Raw genomic sequence first — 20,818 nt, forward strand, 5'->3', positions numbered from 1 at the left:
CACAAATAAATGCTGTGAGAACTGGATGCAATACATCACTGACTTTGCTTAAGTCTGGATTTTATTCATTTACAGTGTCCTCTGTAATTATTGTGACAGTGAAGCATTTTTTATTATTTTGGCTCTATACTTCAAAAGTTGGGATTTTAAATCGAACAAAAATCAAAAAAGCATTCAGAACTTTTACTCAGTACTTTGTTGAAGAACCGTTGACAGTCTTCTTGGGTATGCCATGATTGTTTTTAATTTTTTTTGTAAACATTTAAAAAAAACTGTTTTTGCTTTGTCATTATGGGTTATTATGTGTAGATTGATGAGGGAAAAAACTATTTAATCAATTTTAGAATTAGGCTGTAACGTAACAAAATGTGGAAAAAGTCAAGGGGTCTGAAAACTTTCAGAATCCACTGTATAGGTTACACATTTCAGGAGTGAACATCAAGGAATGCCATCGATATAGGAGTAGTATCAGCAGAATCACGCTGGCGAGCAATCCCAATAAGTGTCACTTTGTGGCATTGGCTCCAATTCATCCTTCATTTCCTGGAGTCACCGCCCTTCCCCCATTCCGTGTGTTGGTGCGTGCAAACCAATATTTAATTCCAACTCCCTGATAATAATGAGTGCAATACATTTTAAACATATACTCTATTTACTGTCCATCTGTGTTACATCTGCCCTGCTGTTTGTATTTAAAAACAGGACAGGGTACATCAAAGTCTTTTCTGCTTTTGGAGTTTTATAGCCGGAGGATGAATGTGTAATGAAAGGAGAAGGGGTAGGCAATGGACAGTGGGGAGGTCAACACTCTCTGCCTCGTTTGTGGATGAGCAACAGATTCCCCTTCAACAAAATGACTGTTGTGGTTAGTCAACTTCAGGAAAGAGGAACATGGTAATTGTCATCCTAAAAGGCCCAAAATTGGAGGTTTTGTCTGGAATTGTGCTATAAAAGTAGGGGCCTGGTGGATTGTCAATTAAGATGCAATTTTTTTACTGGAGTATTTCTCTGTATTTAAAAACAGCTTGCAATTTATTTTCTCACATTTTTGGAGTTGGGCATGTTTGTTACAGAGGTCTGAATGCACGGCATGCTCTGATAATAATTAGTACATGTTTCAAGGTGTTAAAACAAAATACAAGAGGTGAATATGTAAGTCTACACGCTAGCTGCATGGTTAATGAGCTGCAGGGTTAATGAGCTGCAGGGGGTAAAGCCAGTTCTGAACACAACAAACAAGACTGTAATTTAAACATGGGAGGTAAAACATAGAGTTTACCCTCTGGTGATTGAGCACCAAGCTGCTTCTGAAATGGCACCGTATTCCCTACACAGTGCACTACTTTCTGGCCAAAAGTAGTACACTATATTTTTATTTAACCTTTATTTTGACAGTGAAGACATATTGAGACCTAGGTCTCTTTTCCAAATGCGCCCTGTATAACAAAATATAGAATACACTTAAACTAACACCCCCCCCAAAAAAATATACCAACAAGGTGCATTCAGAAAGTATTCAGACCCCTTGACTTTTTCCACATTTTGTTACGTTGCAGGCAAGAACCTGATGGTCACTCTGACAGACCTCCAGATTTCCTCTGTGGAGATGGGAGAACCTTCCAGAAGGACAACCATCTCTGCAACACTCCACCAATCAGGCCTTTATGGTAGAGGGGCCAGACGGAAGCCACTCCTCAGTAAAAGGCACATGACAGCCCACTTGGAGTTTGCCAAAAGGCACCTAAAGACTCTCAGACCATAAGAAACAAGATTCTCTGATTTGATGAAACCAAGATTGAACTCTTTGGCCTGAATGCCAAGAGTCACGTCTGGAGGAAACCTGGCACCATCCCTACGGTGAAGAATGGTGGTGGCAGATTCATGCTGTGGGGATGCTTTTCAGTGGCAGGGACTGGGAGACTAGTCAGGATCGAGGGAAAGATGAACGGAGCGAAGTACAGAGAGATCCTTGATGAAAACCTGCTCATGAGCGCTTAGGACCTCAGACTGGGGCGAACATATACCTTCCAACAGGATAATGCAGAAGTGGCTTCAGGACAAGTCTCTGAATGTCCTTTTCATACATTTGCAAAAAGGTATAAAAACCTGTTTTTGCTTTGACATTATGGGGTATATTATTGTGTTTAGATTACTGAGGAAAAAAACTATTTAATCCATTTTAGAATAAGGCTTTAACGTAACAAAATGTGGAAAAAGTCAAGGGGTCTAATTACTTTCCGAATGTACTGTATACACACACACACGCGCGCACACACACACACACACACACACACACACACACACACACACACACACACACACACACACACACACACACACACACACACACACACACACACACACACACACACACACACACACACACACACACACACACACACACACACACACACACACACACACACAAATAAAACATCACAAATAGGAAATAGGGTGACATTTTGGACAGTGGAAGTAGGCTAGCCCAGAAAGCACCAGATTCTCGTGCCATGTTATTGTGATAACGAACAGGTATGATGACCTCTGCCTTATCAGATGTTGAACTGTAACAGATACATGTAGGCCGACAGGTTGGGAGAGAAAAAAGAAAAAGATCATCCCTCATGTGTTTGATGGAGTAAACAACAGTGAATGGAAAGAGGTCCGGGTAGTAATAAAAGAAGTGCTGCCATAACAAAATATCAGGGGGCAGGTGTATGTACAGGCGCCAGGGGGTAGGGATGGGTGTCACTAAAATAACACAGCTCAAATGGCACTCTACCAGGGGCAAATCAGTTTCGTTGGCAAAAAAGTATCCACTGCTGGTATAATTTGATATCCACCCAACGAATCCTTTTTGTAATTCAGCTGCCTCCTTATGCCGGCGGCAGATATCTTCTATCAGAGGCTACGGGCAACCTGCCTCGCCTCAAAATTTTGATTAATTGATGACAACATTTTTAATCAGACCTCTGTCCCCACCACATGGGGGCTAATTTTGTCTGACCTTTCCACAGCCAAGATGATACACTCCTAGGCTGCAAGGCCAGGTTTGGCTAAAGGCAGCTATACACTGGCTGTCATCTAGCACTTACCTGAATGTCTAGTTTTTAATGCAGGGCTAACATTTCTGTTTGGAATGGTTCCAACTGACAGACTGATAGAGACATGTAACATTTCTGAGAGGGTCTGGGTCCTGAATGGCCAGATTAGCACTCTCCCTCAGGCACATTCCAACTGCCTCCACCCACCTGCCCAAAATAAATGGTACGGTCTTAACCCCTTCCTCCCCATGGAGAAGCACACGCCAGACCATCACAGCACTTCTACTCAGCTACTATCAACAAGAAAACACATTTAACATGTGTTTGTATAACATAAAAATTAAGGTGGAAAATACATAAAGTTTGAGTTCATGTTCCTTACAGAGTTCCGTGTGGGGGGGAATTATGCAGAGAAATAAACTGAATTCCGCAGTGAGTCATTAACATTGGATTGCGTAACATTATCTGAATGGACAAGGTACTAGTACAGGAACTATTTTTTATTTATTTTTCCTTTATTTAACTAGGCAAGTCAGTTAAGAACAAATTCTTATTTTCAATGACAGCCTAGGAACAGTGGGTTAACTGCCTTGTTCAGGGCCAGAATTACAGAATTTTACCTTGACAGCTCAGGGATTTGATCTTGCAACATTTCAGTTACTAGTCCAACGCTCTAACCACTAGGCTACCTGCTGCCCAGTTATTGATTATATAACTGTCAACAATATAATATAGATTCTGGGGTAACCATGATATAACTCAGATTGTTACGGCAACGCTGACATGTCATGATAACATGTGGTAGAACATTCTAGAACTGTCACGGCCGTTAACAGAAGAAGAGGACCAAGGTGCAGCGTGGTGTACGTACATTTTTCCTTTTATTTATAAAAATGACGCCGAACAAAAAAATAAACACTACAAAAATAAACCGTGAAGCTTAAGGCTATGTGCCATCAAACAAAGTTACCTTCCCACAAACACAGGTGAGAAAAAGGGCAGCCTAAGTATGGTTCTCAATCAGAGACAACGACAGACAGCTGCCTCTGATTGAGAACCACACCCGGCCAAACACAAAGAAATAGAAAACATAGAACATAGAATACCCACCCCAACTCACACCCTGACCAAACCAAAATAGAGACATAAAAAGGATCTCTAAGGTCAGGGCGTGACAAGAACATGCCCAATTCCATACATTTTGCCTTGGATCTCTTAACACAGAGACCCATGTATTAAATTATTTCACCAAATACGCAAGTACCGAAATTATATTGTCATTATTACATAACTTCCGAAGTCTGTGTAAAAATGACAATATGTGTAGCAAACATTTAACTTGCATTTCCCTATTTTTCAAAAATACCCTGCGGCAGCATTTTACAGAGGCTGGCTTATGTAAAATGTGCATATAGCAGCTAGGTATATTTAAATGGTTGGTTGAACTTTGTTTTCACACAAGAGATATTATAATTTATGTTTAAATAATGCAATTCACATGTTTAACCTATACCTTTTCCACTTCTACCCTTTATCAATAGCTAACCTAACCTTTAGCATTAGCTACAATGGAAACATACATGTATGTAGTGTATTATGTTCTCTTCTTTCTGGTCCACCTCGACATAGCCCTATCGCTATGCTCGAACACAGCTTCTCACAACGGAAATACTTCACATGAAAACAATCCCACTGTATCTATACAACAATTTCAACAGGGTCTCCAAACCATATCAAAACCAATGCAGTGTTTACAGTAAATATGAGCCTGCTAAGGACGGTTAAAAGTAGACTCAGCAATATGACATCATACACAGCTAGGCGACTTCCTGCTTACATCAACAGCATTCAAATTTCCTAAGACCCTTTCCAATGTGAGCATGCCTCAAGGGAGGGAGGTTTCAAATTGGAGAGCCGAACTGAAGAGCTAATAGTGGCATTCTTGGTAAATATTGTCTTCCGTTGATGTCTGGAAGCAGGAAGTCAACCCCGCTGTGGGTATACCTACCTACATGTACCTACCCACTATAACCCCCCCCCCCCCCCCCCCCCAGGGTCCTACCTGTCTAAACTGCTCTTCGTAAGTCCAGTCTCCGTGGTCCTGGCCTCCCAGCTGGCTGTGGAATCCGTGTGGGGGGAGGATGGCCATTCTGGGCTCCTGGTCTGGGCAGGTCCCGGTGCGGGGCCGGGCCTGCTTCAGCAGCTGGGAGTGGGCGTACAGTTGGCGGTGGGGCAGCAGCAGGGCCAGCGCCTCCCGGCCCGTGGGAAGCCCCTCGTCCACCAGCTCGTCCTCATAGTCCTCCTCCATCTCCCCCTCAAAGTCCTCCTCATCCCACTTCTGCTTTCTGCAGCCGATAGAAAGAGCCATGCCAGCGACGTTACAACACCGTACACATACTGGTATATAACAATGTACTGGTGTTTGGGTGACTTGGAATGATCTCCAAAAGTCCTTAAAGGATTTGGTGCCTCTAGGGCAATTCAGGCATATGTTAGAGGGCCTTTTTACGAAAGAATGTGTTTGTTTCATATTATTGTGTTTTGATTTTCATGTTTTGTGTTTGCTTTCATGTAGTGTGTAATTGATGAGTATATAGATATGTATTGTGTAATTGATGAGTATATAGATATGTATTGTGTAATTGATGAGTATATAGATATATATTGTGTAATTGATGAGTATATAGATATGTATTGTGTAATTGATGAGTATATAGATATGTATTGTGTAACTGATGAGTATATAGATATGTATTGTGTAATTGATGAGTATATAGATATGTATTGTGTAAATGATGAGTATATAGATATGAATTGTGTAAATGATGAGTATATAGATATGTATTGTGTAAATGATGAGTATATAGATATGTATTGTGTAAATGATGAGTATATAGATATGTATTGTGTAATTGATGAGTATATAGATATGTATTGTGTAAATGATGAGTATATAGATATGTATTGTGTAACTGATGAGTATATAGATATGTATTGTGTAATTGATGAGTATATAGATATGTATTGTGTAAATGATGAGTATATAGATATATATTGTGTAATTGATGAGTATATAGATATGTATTGTGTAATTGATGAGTATATAGATATGTATTGTGTAACTGATGAGTATATAGATATGTATTGTGTAATTGATGAGTATATAGATATGTATTGTGTAAATGATGAGTATATAGATATGTATTGTGTAAATGATGAGTATATAGATATGTATTGTGTAAATGATGAGTATATAGATATGTATTGTGTAAATGATGAGTATATAGATATGTATTGTGTAAATGATGAGTATATAGATATGTATTGTGTAATTGATGAGTATATAGATATGTATTGTGTAATTGATGAGTATATAGATATGTATTGTGTAAATGATGAGTATATAGATATGTATTGTGTAATTGATGAGTATATAGATATGTATTGTGTAATTGATGAGTATATAGATATGTATTGTGTAATTGATGAGTATATAGATATGTATTGTGTAATTGATGAGTATATAGATATATATTGTGTAATTGATGAGTATATAGATATGTATTGTGTAAATGATGAGTATATAGATATGTATTGTGTAAATGATGAGTATATAGATATGTATTGTGTAAATGATGAGTATATAGATATGTATTGTGTAAATGATGAGTATATAGATATGTATTGTGTAATTGTTGTTTATTGATGTGTTGGACATGGTCGTCATTGTAAATAGGAATTTGTTCTTAATTGACTGACCTGTATAAATAAAAGGTAAAACATTTAAATAAAACTTGTGTAAGCACTCGTGTAATCACGAGGGCAATAATTATTTTGATCGAAAGCCAGCTAACACACGATTGAAACTTTAAAAAGGTGTTGCGTGACAGTATATAGGCTAGGCTAAATGGTAAAGATTGGGAACATTTTAATAAACTTACAAAGGTCAAACAAAACCCTAGACCAGAGCAAAGCACCCAGTCAGACATTCAAGGTTAGTCATTTAGCAGACACTCTTATCCAGAGGGATTTATTAGGGTTAAGTGCCTTGCTCAAGGCTTGGGGATTCAAACTAGCGACCTATCGGATACTGGCCCGGTATAAGCATGTATAAGCATGAGGCAGTCCTACTCACATCATCTCCTCTTCCTCAGAGCCCATCATATCTTTGTACTGTTCCCCTTCCTCCCTCTCGTCATCATCCTCTTCTTCCTCATCCTCTCCCCCGCTGCTGCGCTCTGACATGGGGCTGTCTGAGGCCCTCTGCAACCCGGCCGCCACCGCCCTCATGGCTGCCAGGGCCGCCATCTGGGCGTGCTCTGACTCCGGGGCGGGGCTTCCCATCAGCTGGTCCCCAACGCCAGCGGTGGTCCGGCCGTGACCCTGCGGAGCGCCGTCCTGCTGCAGCTGCTGTTGCTCCAGTTCCAACAGCAACTTGGCCCTCTGCTGCCTGTGCAGGTTCTCCATCACGGCTTGAAGCTTCATCTCAAGGGAAAGTGTTGCACCGGCCGGGGGTCTCCTTCCCCTCCTCCCCCTGAATAGCTCCAGTCACAGGGGCTGGTGGGGGCTGCCGCCTCGTTAAGTCCTGATGCTGAGGGCCTGGATGAAATGCCTGACCAGCTAACTCAGCGGCAGGAGCGTTCTCTTGACGGGTAGGTAAGTTAGGTCCTCGAAGAGCGGGAGGTGTTCTTAGAGCAATGAAACATTCACTCGGACACTGTCCACAGCCAGAAGTCTCTAGTACTGTTTCTCTGTGCAGGGAAGGGAAGGCCAGTGGAGAGTCCCTGTGAGCGCCGTACTTAGGTACTAGCGGCTGAAGTGGTGGAGATCTCTATGTGGACCACACCGTAATGGCTTTACCAGGGCCTGTGGGAAAGAGACGAACGTGAGAAAAAGATCTAGCCACTGCTTCAACATTGTTTCTCATGTTGGTTAGCCAATATGGTTGGTTGGTTGCAGACAGTCTACATGCTGGTTTCAGTTGATGTGTCAAATTCAAAAAGTATTCAAAGAGAAAGTAAAAATAGTAACAAGTGTGTTACATAGATAAACTATTTTCTATATTTCCCTCACTATATATTTCCCTTTAAAAAAAGAAGGATTCTAGCCAATCTATCTATGGGTAGCAGGGTTGACGAGTTATTTGTATTTATTATGGATCCCCATTAGCTAAGTGTGTGCCCACTAAGTATTATGCTCAACACACTCAGTTTTCCCAACAAAACACCAGAAAATAGCCAAAAAGAGTAGAACCAGCGAACTGCTTTCACACTATGATTTGACAATTAGATGTTCAATGTTTGTTCTGATTTAGATACATTTTTTAAGGAATAGTTTTACCATAATAAAATGTTACAGGGTTGACCTTAAACCTGAGGGACAAATGGGAATAATCATTAAATCACATAAAAAAAATATATACAAGGGCATTCATACCCCTTAACTTTTTTGTTTTTACTCAAACCTTATTTCCTGCAATTCTATACATTATGCCATTGAGTGAAGGGAAAATGTTGAAGTTTTTAAGCTAATTTCCTGCAATTCTACAAAGACGTTTTCTGTTTTTGTTTTGTTTTTTATTGGGGGGGGGGGGGGGGGGGGGGTCTGTCTTGGCCCTGTTCTGGTTCCGGATCCAAATGAGTATGGCTGAGTTAGAGTATAGATGTATATGATCCATCAAAAATAAAGGTAAGAACAAATTCTTATTTTCAATGAAGGCCTAGGAACAGAACTGCCTTGTTCAGGGGCAGAACGACAGATTTGTACATTGTCAGCTTGGGGATTTGATATTGCAACCTTTCGTTTAGTAGTCGCTCTAACCACTAGGCTACGCTGCCGCCCGTGTCTAAAGAATGTAAAACGCACCCTATTCGTGGAACGACCCATAAGTCAGACATCTTTTTTTTTTCAGTCAGAAATGCAAATATAAGGGGGAAATCTATGGCACTCATGACTGAACAGCCCTGGCTTACATGACTACTATGCAATTTGTAGAAAATGTTGCTCAGAGCATGTTCTAGGATGACCATGATCTTTTTGTACTATTCTCAAGTGACTCACACCACAGCAATTCATAAGAAGGCATGTCAAGCTTGGCATGACTGTAAGCTAGAAAGACCTAGCACATGCTATAAGGGGAAAGGTCTACATTTCGATTGAATAAGACCTGGGTCACATCTAGGTCAGAAAAAACATAAGCTTAACACAGTGTTCTCGAATAAATAGCACACACTGACAGGGATATGAAGACACCTTCTCCAAGCAGGTGTTGAACAGACTAGGTTGCCTCTGAAATGACACCCTAGCTAGCCTATAACTATAATGCACTACTTTTGACCCTAGGCCTATGACTCCAGCCATGATAGTGTTCATGATGCTTCTCTACTCACTGGCAAAAATGGCACTGGCAAAAGAAAAACGGCACTGGAAAAACTTGTCACTTCCATGGGCTTGTGTTTCAGAAAACGTGCAAGAAATAACCACAAGATGAGCAGTTTTATTAGTAGAAGTGAGTCATTCAATATCGACTCACTCAATATGATTTTCTGGCACAGAGAGCAACTATGTCACTCCAGTTGTTGGATCCAAAATAGTAGCAATATGACATCATATCATATTGTATCGGCTTTTATTGCACTATGGTAACAAGACTATTGTCTGTTCATTGCAACCATAAAACAAGACATTTACATTTCAGCATATTCTGGTCTGTAAGATTACAGGCTATGGACCAAAAATGCTATGTTGATTTACATTTAAAATAATATCAAGTTAAACAGACATGTTGAATCATCCAACAGTCGGATGCATTGCACCATAATTATTTATCTTATGCCAATTTGCTGCACCCAATGTTTCACAATAAAATTTCATAAGCCAGTGATTAAGCTTCACGACAGTGGTTTTCAGCAATGGTGCACAAAATGTGCTTCCCTATATTTGGAAATATTCCATGACAGACAGACCATGGCAGAACAGCAAACTGTTTTCCTGTTCCTGAACAAAATACATTTAGTTGGGGGAGGTGTTTGTGGTTCCTCTGCCTCAAATGCCTTTTTTGGTGTCCAACACCTGTGATTTCCCACAGAAATGGCAAGATACAGCAAGGAATGAGTTAGGTCATCGATTCATCATTCTGATTGGGACTGTATGTGTTAGGTCATCCATTCATCATTCTGAATGTTAATAGGGAACATTGAAGCGTTGCATCATATGAATCACCATTATATCAACAACTTTGGGACTATGTTGTTTATGTCTATGATTCATGTGATGGTATAATTGCTGATGATGTCGTGACTAATTCAGTTTCTAACGCCAAGACTAACAGGCTGAAAAATAGGTTTCTAGCCATGGACAGAAAAAACAAGCCTGATCACATAGGAACTATATTTTCTCTGTGTTATGCAATACTGATGTGCAGTGTGGTAAGCATTGTAGAGCAAACAAGCTACTTTGCATCACAGGTAGACGCAACCCACTGGTGGTGAACGGCCAAGGCGAATTGAGTAACTTCACTACACTACACACAATGTGAACCACAACCTTAAGTCAATCACTTGATCATTGCAACCCGTTTACATCTCATATGACTTTCCTCTCAAATGTCTTTTGGCTTCAAACCAAAGCAATGGACACCCATAAGTGATCTGACCTTAGGGTTATTGGTGTAGGCTAGATGAAACTGGCTGAGGGGGAGCTGTCACGAAGCCAATCTAGTGGACAGACGGTTTAAATGAAGGATAAGGGACGAATGATATGTTATTGGGTTAATCCTTTACTTACCTACTGGCACAGAGACAGAGGGAGGGGTGAGGGTGGAAGATAGTGAGGTCTGAACAAACAGGACAAAGAGATAAGGAAAGCGCTAAGGGTCTAATTCCAAAGTGATAAAGGGTCTCTGCCACCTCACATAATGGGTGCTCCAATATTCAACTATAGTCTCCTAAAGAATAAACAAGACCAGTACAGAGCATTGAAATTGTGCTTTGGTAACGTTTGAAATGTGCAGTGTATATTTAACCGGCATGCCGGTAATGGACAGAAAAGAGCTAGTTGAGTTCGGAAGTGTGTAGCGATCTCTCCAACATATCTGCGACTACGGACCACTTCTTGACATCATTTCCATTTTTGCTCAGAATACAGTTGGACATTTGGGAGGCCTTTTTCACACTGTACTGAACATAAATATAAACGCAACATATAACAATTTCAAATGTTTTACTGTTACAGTTCATATAAGAAATCAGTCCATATTGTAACGGCTGATTTCCTCCTCTTCGTCACAAAACACACGTGAAACCCCGGCTGCCTTGGTATGATTCTCAATCAGGGACAACGATTGACAGCTGCCTCTGATTGAGAATCATACCAGGCCGAACACAAAATCCCAACCTAGAAAATCACACATAGACAAACCCACCCAACTCACGCCCTGACCATACTAAATAAATACAAGACAAAGGAAAACAGGTCAGGAACGTGACACATATAGTCAATGCCATATAGTCAAGGCCAACGACATTGACCAGCTTTCTATAAGAGGGCTATTACAGTGGTTATCTAAACTGAACAAAAATATAAACGCAACATGTAAAGTGTTGGTCTCATGTTTCATGAGCTGAAATAAAAAATCCCAGAAATGTTCCATATGCACAAAAAGCTTCTTTCTCTCAAATTTTGTGCACAAATTTGTTTACATAATTGTTAGTGAGCATTTCTTATTTGCTTATTTGGGCAGGATATTATTTGCCACGCTAATCCATCCACCTGGCAGGTGTGGCATATCGTTGTTTTAGAGGGTCTGAATACTTTCCGAATGCACTGTATATTTACTATAATTTGTTCATGTGTTTCACCTAACCTCATGACCAAAAACACACATTGCTCAAAACGTCATAACCCTCTGAAAGTCTTCAGTGGTGTTATGTGGACTGTGTCAATGTGCATTCCATGGGAAGTGCACCCCTATTGATAAAACTAACACAAATGTATGGTTGTATTGGACATGTGAGGCATGCACTTCTATGTTTCCGTTTCACTCTCTGGATGATTCCGACTGTGTATCTTTCTTAGTTGGGCAGGATATCAACCCTGATAACATGGTCTTTAACCCATTAGATATCAATGAAGCCAACAATAGATATAATGATTGATTCAAACTTCCTGAAATTGACCAGAAATAAGTCTATCACTTGCGATTAATATAATGTTAAGAAATTTAACAACCTTTATAGCAGATGATTTAACTTCTTGCAACTATAGGGGGTGCTGTTTCGCATTAGCATAATTTGCTCTACAGATTAAACTGCCTAGTACTCAATTCTTGCTCGTACAATATGCATTTGATTATTATTATTGGATAGAAAACACTCTCTAGTTTCTATAGCCGTTGGAATTTTGTCTCTGAGTGAAACAGAACTCAATCTACAGCACTTTTCATGATAGGGAGTCAGATTTCAAACATTTTGGCCACTGATCTGGAGTCAGTTTAAAGGTCACTGTAAATGCTATGGAGAAACAGACACTGCTTACGTCTTCCCCTGGGTGTCAGTGCATGATGACGCTTTGAATGGAGTCGATTGCGCAATCAGTGCCTCCATAAATCACAAAATACCGGAAGTAGCGTTCTTTTGGACTCTGCGCTCAACGCAAGAAGGATATCTGACTGGCCTTTTTCCAAGCCTTGGTTTAGCCAGTAATATAGCGTCGGTCATGTTTTTACTCGTTATAGGTGTTAGAAACATCATAAGGTAGTTAATTTAAACCGTTTTATAGCAATTTATATCCGTTTAGTGCGATTTTGAGGCATTTCTATGTGATGCTCTTTGAAGAGCCGGGCACGTTTCGGGGTCCCGGTCGAACGTTATTGGGCATTTCGACGGACAGAGGGCATCTTTCGAGCAAAAGAAGATTAGACCCAAGAAAGGATACATTGCCCAAGAATCTGATGGAAGATCGCCTCATAGTAAGAAATATTTAAGATGATAAATCGTTGTTCTGTCAAAAAAATTTAAACGCATATTCCGCCATTTTGTTTGGCATAGCTTCGCTTGGCGAACCCTGTATTGCACAGTAAGGATAATTTTAGAAATGTAATTCAGCGATTGCATTAAGAACTAATTTGTCTTTCGATAGCTGTCTAACTTATATTTTTTTGTCAAGTTTATGAATAGATATCCATGAGACAAGATCACTGTGAAAGATGGCGACCGACATTTTCAGGCTAGTTTTGCTAGTATTGTCATTGTATAACCACGTTTTTTTATGGCTAAATATGCACATTTTCGAACAAACTCTATATGTATGTTGTAATATGATGTTACAGGAGTGTCATCTGAAGAATTCTGAGAAGGTTAGTGAAAAAAATAATATATTTTGGCGATGATAACGATATCGCTCTCGTTGGCTTGAATCAATGGTCGGGTAACGTTTGCATATGTGGTATGCTAATATAACGATTAATTGTGTTTTCGCCGTAAAACACTTAGAAAATCTGAAATGTTGTCTGAATTCACAAGATCTGTGTCTTTCCATTGCTATGTGCTGTGTATTTTTAAGAAATGTTTTATGATGAGTAAATTGGTAATACAAGTTGCTCTCTGTAGTAATTCTAGTCGCTTTGGTGAGATTTGTGATGGTGGCTGCAATGGCAAACTATGATTTATACCTGAAATATGCACATTTTTCTAACAAAACCTATCCTATACCATAAATATGTTATCAGACTGTCATCTGATGAGGTTTTTTCTTGGTTAGTGGCTATCAATATCTTAGTTTAGCCGAATTGGTGATAGCTACTGGTGGAGAGAGAAAATGGTGGACAAAGAAAAATGGTGTCTTTTGCTAACGTGGTTAGCTAATAGATTTACATATTTTGTCTTCCCTGTAAAACATTTTAAAAATCTGAAATGGTGGCTTTATTCACAGGATCTGTATCTTTCATTAGGTGTCTTGGACTTGTGATTTAATGATATTTAGATGCTACTATTTAATTGTGACGCTATGCTAGCGATGCTAATCAGTGTGTGGGGGGGGGGGGGGGGGGGGGGGCTCCCGGATCCGGGGTTGAGGCTCGTGAAAGGTTAATTCCAAGAAATGCTTATTTCCTACCTTTATAATGCTGTTCACCAGTGTAGAACATCAAGAGTGGGAGGATGAGTGTCCATTTTTGTTCATAAACGTTTTCAATTCTTTGTAAGAGAGGACCTCACACTTACATCTGAAAACAAAGTATAAGAACAAATTTACTCACCTACTTTGGATATCCCCAAAAATATATTTTACTAACAAATTCCAAGAAACCTTAAATAACATAAAGTACTTGGAAAATCCTCAATCAACAGTTGAATAAGAAAAAAAGGCATCTACTACTATCCCATCTCAATTTATTTTTGGAAATAAGACCTATAGTGATCCTGATGTTATTTCATGTGAATTTAATAACTTTTTTGTGAATGTGGGTTCCTGTCTGTCATTGAAAATTAGCAAAACTGATGGAAATGGGGCCTCCCGAGTGGCGCAGTGGTCTAAGGCACTGCATTGCAATGCCAGCTGTGCCACTAGAGATTCTGGGTTAGAGTCCAGGCTCTGTCGCACAATTGGCACAGCATTGTCCGGGTTAGGGGAGGGTTTGGCCGGCAGAGATGTCCTTGTCCCATCGCGCACTAGCGACTCCTGTTGCGGGCCGGGCGCAGTGCACACTAACACGGTCACCAGGTGTACTGTGTTTCCTCCGACACATTGCTGTGGCTGGCTTCCGGGTTAAGTGGACATTGTGTCAAGAAGCAGTGCAGCTTGGTTGGGTTGTGTTTCGGAGGACACACAGCTCTTGACCTTCGCCACTCTCGAATCCGTACGGGTGTTGCAGCGATGAGACAAGACTGTAACTACCAATTGGATACCACGAAATTGGGGAGAAAAAGGGGAGAAAAAAAATACAAAAATAAAAACAAAAATAAAATACTCATGGAAATCCCTTGGATTATATTAAGGGACATTTCCCTTCTCTGCTCAGTTTGACCCTCCTGAGGTGATGGAGGTAATTGGTAACTTAAAGATATCAGCAGCAGGTCATGATGAGAGTGGTGCCTCTGGTGAAATCAGTGTCTTCCTTGACTACTGAGCCTCTAATGTATATCTTCACCAAATCTATGGTATTTTTCCTAAAGATTTGAAAATTGCCAAAGTTATCCCCATCTATAAAACTGGGGATCCAAGATCTTTTACAAATTATCGGCCAATATCTGTACTGCCGTGTTTTTCTAAAATCCAAGAAAAATTGGTGTATAAGAGAATGTTGAAACATTTAAATCAACACTGCATTCTATATGAGCACCAATTTGGTTTTCGTAAAAACTACTCCACAGATATGGGTCTTTTGCAACTTGTGGATAACATATTTACAGCCCTTAACAATCAATACGCTCTTGGCATCTCTTTACATGTATCCAAAGCGTTTGAAACGGTTGATCATGAAATATGACTTTCTAAATTGCATTATTACGTGTTTCATGATTATACATATAATTTATTATAGAGAACACTTTGTTTATGCAAACGGGTGTGCATCTACCAGGGCCAAGATATCCTGCGGCGTGCCACAGGGTTTGATAATTGGACCTTTGTTATTCCTAATCTATTTCAATGACCTTGCTGCTGTGCCTTCTACCGTACTTCCCATTCTCTTTGCTGAGGATACCAATTTGATTTTATCACACAAGAATTTTGATTCACTAATTAATGAAGCCAACTCAGGCATGGCCACATTTTCTGAATGGTTCCAGATAAACAAATAATCTTTAAATGTAAAAAAATCCTACTTTATTGTATTCACTAGTAAGAAATATTGTAAATATATTGTGTTAAGTGTTTCCTCCAAATAGCTTAACTCTTACACACTCACACACACACATTTAAACAAAACAAATACCTTTTTTCCCTCGTGATTACTGATCATACATTTATAATTAGTAGGTTTTGTTATCTGTTTTAACAAAGCTTTTGTATTTATGTATTGTATATTGCGCTTCCAACCACACTGTTTAAAAAAAATGCATTTGTTTTTATCTGTATTGTTGTTAATCACTTGTTTTCTTTGGCAAATAAATTAAACTTCTCCACATTTAATTTTCCCCATAGGGGATTTTAGAAATACTTAGGGGTGGCAGGTAGCCTAGTGGTTAGAGCGTTGGGCCAGTATCCAGAAGGTTGTTAGATCGAATCCCCGAGCTGACAAGGTAAAAATCTGTCATTCTACCCCCAAACAAGGCAGTTAACCCACTCTTCCTAGGCTTTCATTGTAAAAAATTGGCCCAGCATCGTTTGGCTGGGGTAGGACGTCATTGTAAATAAGAATTTGTTCTTAACTGACTCGCCAAGTTATATTTTAAAAATAATGGCTCTGTTTCATGGTGTTATGCTCTGATAAATGTAAATGTAAAGATTTACATGGTTAAGTCATTTAGCAGACGCTCTTATCCAGAGCGACTTACAAATTGGTGCATTCACCTTATGATATCCAGTGGAACAACCACTTTACAATAGTGCATCTAAATCTTTTAAGGCGGGGGGGTTAGAAGGATTACTTTGTCCTATCCTAGGTATTCCTTAAAGAGGTGGGGTTTCAGGTGTCTCCGGAAGGTGGTGATTGACTCCGCTGACCTGGCGTCGTGAGGGAGTTTGTTCCACCATTGGGGTAACAGAGCAGCGAACAGTTTTGACCGGGCTGAGCGGGAACTGTACTTCCTCAGAGGTAGGGAGGCGAGCAGGCCAGAGGTGGATGAACGCAGTGCCCTTGTTTGGGTGTAGGGCCTGATCAGAGCCTGAAGGTACGGAGGTGCCGTTCCCCTCACAGCTCCGTAGGCAAGCACCATGGTCTTGTAGCGGATGCTAGCTTCAACTGGCAGCCAGTGGAGAGAGCGGAGGAGCGGGGTGACGTGAGAGAACTTGGGAAGGTTGAACACCAGACGGGCTGCGGCGTTCTGGATGAGTTGTAGGGGTTTAATGGCACAGGCAGGGAGCCCAGCCAACAGCGAGTTGCAGTAATCCAGACGGGAGATGACAAGTGCCTGGATTAGGACCTGCGCCGCTTCCTGTGTGAGGCAGGGTCGTACTCTGCGAATGTTGTAGAGCATGAACCTACAGGAACGGGTCACCGCCTTGATGTTAGTGTCTTTCTAGGACAAGGTGACTTTTATAAATATATTCACCCCCCCCCCCCCCCCCCCCCCCCCCAAAATGAAATGCAAATTAGGTGCTAATGTGGCTATCATAAAGAACTACAAATGACACGACGATCTGGACGAGACTGCCAAATCGAGGCAAAGGTAAGAATCTCTGGATTAACAATCTAATGTTAGATAAATGTAGTAATGAATAAATTGGCTACATTTGTTTAAATTGACAATTCTGTGAACTGTCTTGTGCAAGTTTAAATGTATGCAATACCTGTTAGCAATGGTGGCAACTGGAGATGACTGGCACGGTTTTGAGTTTTGCATGATGTCTTCATCAATTAGCATTGACTGCTAGATTTTATGGGTATTATGACATCTCCACTGTGGGGCTCTATGACAATCTGCGAATAAACTCCTTGATGGACACCTACACATGTGAAGCTGTGTTGTTATCCAGGCAGAGACATGCAAGGATAGCCTGGATGACTGGCACTCTGACTTGCAATTCAACTGAAATCGCAGTTGTCCACACAAAATATATGTCAATGTTCTCATAATTTGTAGAAAAAGCTGTTGCGCAGCAACTCACTGCCTTCCTGAAGACAAGCAATGTATACGAAATGCTTCAGTCTGGTTTTTGACCCCATCATAGCACTGAGACTGCACTTGTGAAGGTGGTAAATGACCTTTTAATGGCGTCAGACCGGGGCTCTGCATCTGTCCTCGTGCTCCTAGACCTTAGTGCTGCTTTTGATATCATCGATCACCACATTCTTTTGGAGAGATTGGAAACCCAAATTGGTCTACACGGACAAGTTCTGGCCTGGTTTAGATCTTATCTGTCGGAAAGATATCAGTTTATCTCTGTGGATGGTTTGTCCTCTGACAAATCAACTGTAAATGTCGGTGTTCCTCAAGGATCCGTTTTAGGACCACTATTGTTTTCACTATATATTTTACCTCTTGGGGATGTCATTCGAAAACATAATGTTAACTTTCACTGCAATGCGGATGACACACAGCTGTACATTTCAATGAAACATGGTGAAGCCCCAAAATTGCCCTCGCTGGAAGCCTGTGTTACAGACATAAGGAAGTGGATGGCTGCAAACTTTCTACTTTTAAACTCAGACAAAACAGAGATGCTTGTTTTAGGTCCCAAGAAACAAAGAGATCTTCTGTTGAATCTGACAATTAATCTTGATGGTTATACAGTCGTCTCAAATAAAACTGTGAAGGACCTCGGCGTTACTCTGGACCCTGATCTCTCTTTTGACGAACATATCAAGACTGTTTCAAGGACAGCTTTTTTCCATCTACGTAACATTGCAAAAAATGAAATTTTCTGTCCAAAAATGATGCTGAAAAATGGATCCATGATTTTGCTACTTCTAGGTTAGACTACTGCAATGCTATACTTTCCGGCTACCCGAATAAAGCACAAAATAAACTTCAGTTAGTGCTAAATACGGCTGCTAGAATTCTGACTAGAACCAAAAAAAATTATCATATTACTCCAATTCTAGCCTCCCTACACTGGCTTCCTGTTAAGGCAAGGGCTGATTTCAGGGTTTTACTGCTAACCTACAAAGCATTACATGGGCTTGCTCCTACCCATCTTTCCGATTTGGTCTACACGTACATTACGGTCACAAGACACAGGCCTCCTAATTGTCCCTAGAATTTCTAAGCAAACAGCTGAAGGCATGGCTTTCTCCTAAAGAGCTCCATTTTTATGGAATGGTCTGCCTACCCATGTGACTCGGTCTCAACCTTTAGGTCTATATTGAAGACGACTCATCTCTTCAGTAGGTCCTATCATTGAGTGTAGTCTGGCCCAGGAGTGTGAAGGTGAACGGAAAGGCACTGGAGCAACGAACCGCCCTTGCTGTCTCTGCCTGGCCGGTTCCCCTCTTTCCACTGGGATTCCCTGCCTCTAACCCTATTACAGGGGCTGAGTCACTGGCTTACTGGTGCTCTTCCATGCACCCCTCCTAGGGACGGCATCACTTGAGTGGGTTGAGTCACTGACGTGGTCTTCCTGTCTGGGTTGGCGCCCCCCTTCTTGGGTTGTGCCATGGCGGAGATCTTTGTGGGCTATACTCTGCCTTGTCTCAGGATGGTAAGTTGGTGGTTGAAGATATCCCTCTCGTAGTGTGGGGGCTGTGCTTTGGCAAAGTGGGTGGGGTTATATCCTGCCTGTTTGGCCCTGTCCGGGGGTATCATTGGATGGGGCCACAGTGTCTCCTGACCCTTCCTGTCTCAGCCTCCAGTATTTATGCTGCAGTAGTTTATGTGTCGGGGGCTAGGGTCAGTCTGTTATATCTGGAGTATTTCTCCTGTCTTATCCGGTGTCCTGTGTGAATTTAAGTACACTCTCTCTAATTTTCTCTTTCTTTCTCTCACTCGGAGGACCTGAGCCCTAGGACCATGCCTCAGGACTACCTGGCATGATGACTCCTTGCGGTCCCCAGTCCACCTGGCCGTGATGCTGCTCCAGTTTCAACTGTTCTGCCTGCGGCTATGGAACCCGGACCTGTTCAACGGACGTGCTACCTGTCCCAGACGTGCTGTTTTCAACTCTCTAGAGACAGCAGGAGCGGTAGAGATACTCTCAATGATGGCTATGAATAGCCAACTGACATTTACTCCTGAGGTGCTGACCTGTTGCACCCTTGACAACTACTGTGATTATTATTATTTGACCATGCTGGTCATTTATGAACATTTGAACATCTTGACCATGTTCTGTTATAATCTCCACCCGGCACAGCCAGAAGAGGACTGGCCACCCCTCATAGCCTGGTTCCTCTCTAGGTTTCTTCCTAGGTTTTGGCCTTTCTAGGGAGTTTTTCCTAGCCACCGTGCTTCTACACCTGCATTGCTTTCTGTTTGGGGTTTTAGGCTGGGTTTCTGTACAGCACTTTGAGATATCAGCTGATCTAAGAAGGGCTGTATAAATACATTTTATTTTATTTGATGTTATTGGTGGACAAATGACATGGCTCTTCCCACAGTAAGGGTTTCCACTAGTTACCACAGCCACAGTTAAAATTGTCTATATTGGACTAATTCATAAAAACAAAAATGAGCTTTTTAGTCTTTATTTAAGATTAGTCATAAGGTTAGCATTGTGGTTTAGTTTAGGTTTAAAATCATATTAAGAAGAGAAATTCTAAAAATAGGCGGGGTTTATGACTTTGTGGCTGTGGTAAATAGTGACGACCCACAGTAAGATCCTGACCAAGGCTCCATTCCACCTACAGTATCTCACTATCAGCCGGCCGGGATTCCCTCATGTCTCAGACTAAAAGAGTGATGTAGTGATTTTCTTATTTTTTTGGCAGGAGAAACAGAAAATGCTTCCGTGCCAGGAAGACACTTAGGAATGTGGGTTTTGGCAAAGCAACAGCTGAAAACGAGCAAACTCACAACACTTCCCCCTTAAAATGTCAAGGAAACTACAGGAGTGAAGTTTAGAGGCAAGCAGGTGGGAACCAGACACACACAATAGCAATAGAAGATGACATACGATATTAAAACGTATAGAAGACAACAGAAGCCCGCATGTCCATTTAAAGTTTATAGTAGCAAATC

General features: G+C 40.9%; 1 protein-coding gene across 2 annotated transcripts in view; it reads right to left on the reverse strand.

Moving 5' to 3' along the window:
* LOC129867344 (AT-rich interactive domain-containing protein 3A-like) overlaps positions 1–20,818 on the reverse strand; it is a 68,638-nt gene that overhangs the window by 21,809 nt on the left and 26,011 nt on the right. Inside the window, exons 2-4 of one of the 2 annotated variants that reach the window (XM_055940690.1) lie at positions 14,157–14,265; positions 7,180–7,910; positions 5,107–5,389 (exon numbers count right to left, since the gene is read on the reverse strand). In XM_055940690.1, coding sequence (XP_055796665.1) covers positions 5,107–5,389; positions 7,180–7,529 — 633 coding nt within the window. In that variant the 5' untranslated portion in view covers positions 7,530–7,910; positions 14,157–14,265. The remainder of the gene's footprint in view (positions 1–5,106; positions 5,390–7,179; positions 7,911–14,156; positions 14,266–20,818) is intronic. The other variant, XM_055940691.1, reaches the window with a different exon arrangement.

The sequence above is a fragment of the Salvelinus fontinalis genome, chromosome 12 (genome assembly GCF_029448725.1).
Source record: "Salvelinus fontinalis isolate EN_2023a chromosome 12, ASM2944872v1, whole genome shotgun sequence".
NCBI classification, from domain to species: Eukaryota; Metazoa; Chordata; class Actinopteri; order Salmoniformes; family Salmonidae; genus Salvelinus; species Salvelinus fontinalis.